The sequence below is a fragment of the Brienomyrus brachyistius genome, chromosome 10 (assembly GCF_023856365.1).
Source record: "Brienomyrus brachyistius isolate T26 chromosome 10, BBRACH_0.4, whole genome shotgun sequence".
NCBI lineage: Eukaryota > Metazoa > Chordata > Actinopteri > Osteoglossiformes > Mormyridae > Brienomyrus > Brienomyrus brachyistius.
This window is the reverse complement of record NC_064542.1, coordinates 16973743-16982480: the sequence shown is the minus strand read 5'-3', so window position 1 is coordinate 16982480 and position 8738 is coordinate 16973743. Positions and strand designations below refer to the sequence as shown.

Genomic DNA, 8738 nt, shown 5'->3' with positions numbered 1-8738 from the left:
ACATGAGTATTAATGACTCAAATGTCTAAGTATTTTGCTCAATGACCTGGAAATACAGAGGACAAGTCATCAGTTAGAAAATGATTTAAGATCATCATGAAAAAATACACTCCAATGAAGATCTTAGGAATAAGTCTTGATAAAATGCTAATTAATAGGAATTCAACAACCGATGGGTCTATTCTGTCATCACATAGTTGGCCACCAGATAACCGACAATGCTGACATCAGATGGCTGACAGTTTAACAACTAAAATCCCCTCCCATTTAATGCTGGTAATAACGACACCACATGGAAGAGAAATGTCACAAGACTTCATAAAGAAAGTCATTTCTTGACACAAGAAAAGGTCAAGGCTATAAAAAAATATGCGAAAGGATGATCTTCTGGCAAGTTCTCTGAGACCTCCAGGCCATCCATGGAAACCAAAAACTTGACATGAGCATTTTATGATGAGAAGAATTGAGGAAAATTTCCATGCAGCTTCATCACAGAGAGTTAAAGCAGTAGAAAGCCAGCCTGGGGTGACTGTTTGCTGTGGCATCATACAACACGCTGCAGAGGAGTGCAATGTTACTCCCTGGTCTTTGTCATTCCCTTCCTCTGATTCAGTCATTTACTTGCATTGTGTTTTCTGGTGTTAGTTTGCTTTTCCCATTTAGATAAATGTTATCCTGGAAGTTGGTGTCCCAATGAGTGTCCTTGTTGTCCCATTCCTGAGCAAAACTGTGGCACCAGGTTCATAAAAGATATGAAAAATCCACAATAACACCTTCAGTGAAATGGTGATTATTCCTCTCACAGTGTGAAAATCTGCAAAAGTAGGCACCGGAGTGACAAAATGAAAGCTATTCAATGGTGATTACAGTTCAAAAATACAAAAATATTTACAATGACTATACAGTGGGCACAATTGTCCAGTGCACCCCCAAATTCAGCTAGCACAGACCCTACGTTCAGCTTATAGAGGAACTAGCTGGCCCAACTGAGACTCCTTTTCTACCCAAAGCCTCACCTCTGGCCCATCCCAGTAACCAGAATTTTACATACAACAAACAGCTTTCTTCACACAATTATAAACACTTCTCTGTCCCTGATAATATCTAATACATCATGCATTCAAAAACATACTGTAAGTTTGCATGTATTATTTCATAAAACTCCGACTGATCCCTTCTGGAATAAACCCTTATTCTCAAACCCCATTTGAGCTGCATCATCCTAGGACAGAACTGTGTGTACAAAATATTCTCCCGACCTTGTGTGCAGTTTGGTTCTCCTGAGCCCCTGTACCCTGGTAGAAGTTGTGATTGACCATGAGGTGACATCATTTTTTCCACAATGAATGGACTGACATTTGTGGAAGAATCTCGCAAATTGTACATAATTTTAATAATTCCCATGTAATTCAATATACATAATGCGGAACTTAACGCAGTTCAACTACTATATTAGTGAAGATAAATAACAGTAAAATAGTTATGACACAGACCAGGGAAGCAGGAGATGGAGATGAGGACTGAGGTAAAAAGGGTTTTAATTGGGACACGAAGAGGCGTACGAGACAGAATCACCACAACAATACAACGACAGAACTAGGGAAACATACTCTGATGTATGTTTCAGATTAATGTTGTGAATAATAAGTAGTGTAACAGTGTAATGTTTACCATAGAATGCATGCGCTTCCATTAGTGTCTGCCCCCTCTGTGAGTGATGTGATAACTCTTAACTTCCCTGTCTGTGTTGCTACTGGTTATCACCGGCAGTGGGCTGTTAATCCATCCATCCATTTTCCAAACCGCTTATCCTACTGGGGTCGCGGGGGGTCCGGAGCCTATCCCAGAAGCAATGGGCACAAGGCAGGGAACAACCCAGGATGGGGGCCACACTCACACACCAATCACTCTCACATGCACACCTACAGGCAATTTAGCAAGTCCAATTAGCCTCAGCATGTTTTTGGACTGTGGGGGGAAACCGTAGTACCCGGAGGAAACCCCACGACGACATGGGGAGAACATGCAAACTCCACACACATGTAACCCAGGCGGAGACTCGAACCCGGGTCCCAGAGGTGTGAGGCAACAGTGCTAACCACTGCACCACCATGCCGCCCCCTGGGCTGTTAATGACCCACACAAATTACTATAAATAAAATACACACCTTTTTTCTCTTTCTTTTCTCTATGTGGCTGAACTTGCTGTTACTCCTGAAAGAAACTATAAAGAAATTTTACAGGTTTGTATTCCATATGGAACAATTAGGCTTCTACAGTAACCTACGTCTCGCTGTCCCTCACATTATTTATTTTTTTTTACATTGTATTGCATGCAAAACACTGGGAGTGTGTGAGAGGCGTGGCCTTGTCAAAATTAAAGCATTTCAGACACTGAGTTTAGATTTCAGATATGACCTGTTCAGTGTCACACGTGACACTCATACCGAAGCCATGCTCAAATTGGAAAGTAACTGGACAAAGATTTTGCTGTTTGCTGGGATAAGTATGCATGTTTACTATATATGTTTATCATTTGCGTCTTAAATTTCCTTAAATTATGATATATACTTTACAGTGCCATCCAAATGAACATATAATGCAATAACGTAATAATGCTGAACAGTTACTTCAGAGGAAAGTAAAAAACGTATGGAATCAGGATTATTGGTAATAAAAACTGAGATTATTGCAAAATAAATATGAGATTCTGCTAATAACATCAATAAGACAGTTATCAGTTTTTGACTTCTATACTTCACAGATATCTAAACTGAAATCATTTTCCCTTTACATCATATGTGCGTCTCTCAATAAACTAATTTAGAGGAAATGAGTGACAAGAGAGGTAATGACATTGATTTCATGGTGTAGTGATATTAATGAGTTCTCAGAATAAGTGAAATAGCATTGGCTCTTTTAAGTGAGATGTGACTGGTGTTTATTTTCATTTGTGTGCAACAATGTCCTCTGTATATTATAGTGATATGGACTCTGTTTTACAAATTTCAGGATTGATTCCTGGAGTCCTTCTAGTGTACCCTGACTCCGTGGTCATGCCCCGGGGTGAAAATGTGACACTACTGTGCACCAACATTATGAAAGCTGCAGGATTCGTGGCCTGGTTCCGACAAGCCAATCAATCAGTACCACTGTGTATCTTGTCAACGTATAGCACTTCAAGGAATGTTTTATATTACAATGGGGCATCAGCTGAACGTACCAAAATGAATGTGACCAAAAACAACATCTCCCTCAGAATTACTGCAGTGGATTCATACGACACAGGACTGTATTTCTGCGGGATGTGGGTGGAGACAATGTTGATTTTTGCCAATGCAACTTTTTTACATATCAGAGGTGGGTTCCAAAATAAATTCTTTAGATGTATTAGAAATATTTGTTAAATAAGATAATTCCAAGCTTATTGGTTAACGCCACAGCCTCTTCTTTCCATGGTTGTGAGTTTGTCTCTCATTTCTATCTGTGCGTGTGTGGAAAGTGCAAGTATTTTTGTGTCTTGCTTGACTCTGCATTTTAACCCAAAGCTTTTATCTGTCATGAATTTGTGTGTCTTATAGGAGAGCAGGAAGGGATATGTGAAAATGTAAGAAGTCCTATGTGCTTGTACAATGGCGAGTAAAGTATCAACATAAACTTACATATACTATAATATTATCATAGTTAAGAATGATAAAATTATGATTTTTTTGATTAAGAGTTTTTAAAAGATATTAAAAAAAATCTGTTTGGTCAGAAGGATATTGATTAATTTTATATGATAGGACAGCCAGGTGAATCACAGTAGTTACTCGATGTACAATAATAATCTTTAGTTCTAAATAACATCACTTAAAGTTTCAGTTGTATAACAATTTAAAAATAACAGAAACTATAAAAACAAAATTGCTACAAACCATGCTTCAGGCTGGGGGCCAAGAGCTATGGTCAGTGATTTCATACCAAAACGGTTTACCAATGTAACGCGCTTCCAACCAGTGATACTTTACTGTCCTTTGTAACCTGCCTAAATCAGAGGGTAAGCATATCTGGTTTTAATAATTGATAAATAATAAATGATTTGAGTTTTACCCATAATGTAATAACCACGTTTTCATAATAATGTTCTACCCAACTGAATACCAATCGGTACATAAAGCTTAATAAATGAATGACTCAGTATTTATTTACATTCCTTGGCCTCCATAGCCATGCAACTAAAAACATGTAATTCATGGCTTAGAGTGTATTAACTACACATTTGGATTCCATGTTTTTACTTATTGACCAGCCAACAGACAGTTCTCGAGTTAATGGTGGCTCGGGTCTCATATAAGCAAAAAGTTTAATCACAGGCGGAAGAAAGTAGCTCTACTAATAACTGTGTTTTTGGATTGTAAACATGAAATTGCAGCCTTTATGTACAAATTGAGTGATATAAGCGAGTTAATGCACTCTAAGCTGCGCATTATGCGTTTATAGAAACACTCCATGGAGCCAATTGCCCTCCACTGCACATTGACTGGTTATTCTTTTTCATATATATATTTTACAGCTCGGGGTGCATTAAGCTTAATTTTCGTCTTATGTTCTAAAAAGAAAAGAAAAAAAAATATATATATAATAAATAAATAAAATAAATCAATTATTTATATATATAAAAAAATAATCATCTATGTAATTATCTGTTTCTTTGTTAACTACAGTATACAAAAGTTTCATGTTTATGAAGTATTCTTTTCTGCATGCTAGCCATACTTTTGGTGAATGGAAAATAATATTTTATGAAGATTATTTTATTATTCCATTAGATATAAGAAAACATGTTCAGTGACTATATTGACACATGATATTGATTTTGTTATTAATTCAGAATCATTCAAGTAAGTGTTCTTATTTTACTAACTTGTGTTTAAAGGAAACATCCCAGAGGAGGATGACCTTCATAAAGGACTGCCAAAATATGGTAAAGTAAATTACAGTCTATTTATAACATAAACCTGTTGGTCATCTGTGAATAAAATATCCAGGTAATTTCAGTGTATATAAAAATACATAAAGTCAAGATGTACTGAATGCTACAGTGCTAAACATAATTTATTTACTGTTACTTATTTCCTGAGGAAAATTTAAATGATTTCCACACCATCACAGTTTAGACGGAAACGTTAATGAAAAACATAAAATGTCCTTTTATTGTTACCACTCTGCCAAGTCAGTTTTTTTCTCTCTTTTCCTATCTGGGAAAAAATACAACTAAATCAATGTTTTGATACGACGAAATGATATTTCAATATGGAATAATAGTTTTTATGCCAGTGATCATATTTAAAAAGCCTGAAAGAGATCAACCACTTTATTGGTGTTTATTTCTGACAGATAATGTAGGAAAAGAAACCAGCTTGTTTCCTGTCCTTGTCATTATGGGGATTGTGGCCATTATCCAACTGGTAGTAATTGTCATGCTTGTAGTAAGAGGGAGACTGCAAGACAGGAACAAAGACAGTAAAGGTTTGGCATATTTCTTTCACATATATTTTATACAGCGAATAATCAACAGAATAATGGCAGTATGCGTATAATGCCTCATAATAGTAGATGTTGCAATAGCTGTTGTAAATTTCTACTTTAATTAATCCTGGTATCGTTAGTTTTAACCAGTTAATCTCAAAGTTTCACTAGATGAATAAAGTTACAGTATATTGCTACAGTATCGAGGCAGGACAACAAATACGCTCTTCAAAATAACCACGTTTTCAAGTACCTTTCCAGTGTTTCTTGCTTATGTCATGTTCAAACAGAATCCATTTTATTCACGGAAAGATTCACAGAATGCTTAAAGGATAGTTTATTTATGTTACTTTTCATTGTTATTTCATATTCAGGAAATGCCATTCAGCAAACTCATGATGAACAGGTAAATCGTTTATTTTACTTAACAGAAAGAATTTTCGAGTTTCATTATGGACAAAAATTGATGGCTGCACCCATGACAAAAATGTTTACATATTGATTGAATGGTTTATTATGTGTTTTGTGGCATCACACTTTTTTTAGTTCAGAGGGCATAGGGCACAAGGGTGGGGTACAGCCAGCACTCCAGGAACTCTTATTGATTATATACATTTAATTTTAAAAAATCACATAATTATTTGTTGTGAATTTTCATTTAGCTGTTTTAGCTTAAGTCATTCAGTGAACCACAATGACCTTTAGTTTTTTAAAATCTGCTTTAAATACTGATAGGTGACTTGATACTTGGTAATTCGTATTCCCTGCCACTCGATTTTCAATCACTTCATTAAATATTTACTTAGCTGTTCCATACACAGTTTATAAACCTGTTACACACATATACACCCACAAGCACCCATATTCATATTCATATATTACAGACAGCTTAGCTTTGAGTCACTCATATATCTCTCAAAAGTATAATGGATCTGCAATATGTTAAGAACACCCACAACGGGAAAGCCATTATAAAGAAATGTTATATTACTGTATAAAGAGTAAATTAGAAACAGATCGTGATTCTATATTATATTCCGCTGACAGAACCAAGACCCAGATTTGGTGAACTATGCAGCGTTGGATTTTACTCGTCATAAGAGGAAGTCTGTGGGAAGACAAAAGGACCTGGACACTCATGTAATTTATTCAGCTACAAGATGAAGTCTGGCTGAATATAGGAAAACATGGGACAAACCGATGATTTGGGTCAGTTAACAAACAGACTGTCATAATCCCCCGACATGTCTGTGTGTGACTGTATAGCTATATACTGTACACCTCAAAGATACTGTTGGATCTGTCATTGTGTAATGTTTCATTGTTTTTTTGTCACAAGCTATATAATGGCAATTTTGTTTATCCAGGTTCTCACAATATTATTGTACTTGGATAGTAAATAATATATGCATATAAAAAACTGTTCTTTTCTCCTTAGTACTTAAAGTCAAGCCATACCCAGCATCAAATAAACTTGTATAAATGAACATTGTACTTCTGTCCAAAAATTTCTTATTAGGGCTGTCAAAAATTACGTGTTGACGTGTATGATTAATTTAATAATAGTAATGCATTATGATATTTTAATTGCGTTAATGCACACTCACACAACCTACTGTGGAGCCCCAATTGAAGCCGGGGCAACGCATTTTCTGAGTTTTCTAAACCACATTGTTCATCTGCTCCCGTCATGTTTTTGGGTTTTTGAGGAAACTGTATTAACTTCTGTATATACATACACTAACTATAGTAATTACAGAATATAACACTTCCACACACACAACATCACAACGCAATGCGTAATATTTACTTTATTTACCGCTGGACCTATGTCAGGATGTTCCAAGTCGTGCTGAGTTTTCCCCAGCCCAACCACAGTGCCACACTGCTCCGCGTCTAATGGGTTAACAACCCTGGTAGCCCCACAACAAAATCAATAGGGTGTCCCGAGCAGTGCCTTGATCTGTGCAACTGCTGAGCCCCGAGCCCCCCCAAATTCAAGGCAGTCCTGTCCACTGGCGTATTCAGCCCCATTCCCAGTGCAGGTTGCTGGTATTGTAGGAGCTGCTACTGTTGAGGCAGAATCCACACGCTCCCTTACTCATGTTCATGTGTGTAGGTTAAAAGAGGGGGTGTTGGAGAATAGCTGGGAGAAGAATAAAATGATGTCTGTTTTTGCACCTGACCTGCATTTGCTGCCTCTTCATTTTTCGCCGCATTTGGCTTCCACAGTATGGAGCCAGGCGGTCCTGCTGCAACACAACAGTCTACTGCCATGCTGCCGTCCAGTTAAATTCAATTCAATTTATTTTCACATAGCGTCTTTCACAACAAAGTTGTCCCAAAGTGCTTTACAGGGTTGTGTTGTGATACATACAACATAAGTAGAGGGTGATGCAGAATGGGAAAGAAGGAAGGAAACAAACTGAATAAAGAAATAAGAAAGACAGAAGACAAGGGAGGAGAGAAACCAAAATCAGGTAAGGAGAAAAAAAACCTCTGGGGGTCTAAGGTCAACTGGCCCCCCCAACCCCCCTGGGCAAACTAACATCACTGAGAAGAGAAAAGAGTGGACATGCTTGCTAAAAGGGAGGTATATGCAGGGATTAAGAATGATGTTGGCCTCAGGCTAAGGTCTTTTCTCCACGTTGGGCTGTGTCGGGTGGCACTGAAGGCTGCACCCTTGATGATACAGTTCATAGGTCCCATTTGCGATGTCACCCCCCCATGGGACTGAACCAGGACTCCAGCTCAGATGGTGTCCGCCCCGGGCACCTCTCGTCACATGTGGGAAGACAGAGAGCATGGATGGTCAGAACATGACTGACACATAAACGGACAAGCACAGTAGATAAAAAGGACAGGTACAGCGGCACCAGCAGCCATAGTTATGGTGCGGTAGGTTGCAGGTAAGGTAAACTGAAGTAATGGGTCTTCAGTTGAGATTTAAAGACCGAGACCGAATCAGCATCCCGAACATAGGCTGGCAAACCATTCCACAGTATAGGGGCTCTGTAGCAGAATGCGTTACCGCCCACTCCCACTTTATTTATATGTGGAACGACAAGGAAACCTGCATTCTGTGACCTGAGTGGACGATGCAGCTTGTAAACTTGAAGTAATTCTGTCAGGTAGGCAGGAGCTAGACCTTTAAGTGGCGTATATGTACTTATATGTAAGTAGAACAACTTTGAAGTCAGTCCTGAACCTAACAGGACGCCAATGCA

At 37.9% G+C, this 8738-nt stretch overlaps 1 protein-coding gene across 3 annotated transcripts; it reads left to right on the top strand.

Moving 5' to 3' along the window:
* Nucleotides 1–2415: 2415 nt before the first annotated feature.
* LOC125750747 (uncharacterized) lies at nucleotides 2416–6998 on the top strand. Of its 3 annotated transcripts, none has more exons than XM_049028969.1 (6): nucleotides 2416–2506; nucleotides 3013–3360; nucleotides 4919–4966; nucleotides 5380–5511; nucleotides 5886–5917; nucleotides 6559–6998. In XM_049028969.1, exons 1-6 carry the CDS (start codon nucleotides 2455–2457, stop codon nucleotides 6673–6675), a joined length of 729 nt encoding a protein of 242 aa, XP_048884926.1. In that variant the 5' UTR covers nucleotides 2416–2454; the 3' UTR covers nucleotides 6676–6998. The 3 variants fall into 3 exon arrangements, with proteins under 3 accessions (XP_048884926.1, XP_048884927.1, XP_048884928.1); XM_049028971.1 differs by lacking the exon at nucleotides 2416–2506 and adding an exon at nucleotides 3582–3639 and having other exon boundaries at nucleotides 3321–3360; XM_049028970.1 differs by lacking the exons at nucleotides 5886–5917; nucleotides 6559–6998 and adding an exon at nucleotides 3582–3607 and having other exon boundaries at nucleotides 5380–5512.
* The last annotated feature ends 1740 nt before the right edge of the window (nucleotides 6999–8738 follow it).

Excerpts from the sequence above, each read along its gene's own strand:
- LOC125750747 (XM_049028969.1), top strand. The coding sequence starts at position 2,455 with ATGCTCAAATTGGAAAGTAACTGGACAAAGATTTTGCTGTTTGCTGGG. Across the intron at positions 2,507-3,012 it reads TTTGCTGTTTGCTGGGATAA|GATTGATTCCTGGAGTCCTT; the intron begins GTATGCATGTTT and ends TACAAATTTCAG. Across the intron at positions 5,918-6,558 it reads AGCAAACTCATGATGAACAG|AACCAAGACCCAGATTTGGT; the intron begins GTAAATCGTTTA and ends TTCCGCTGACAG.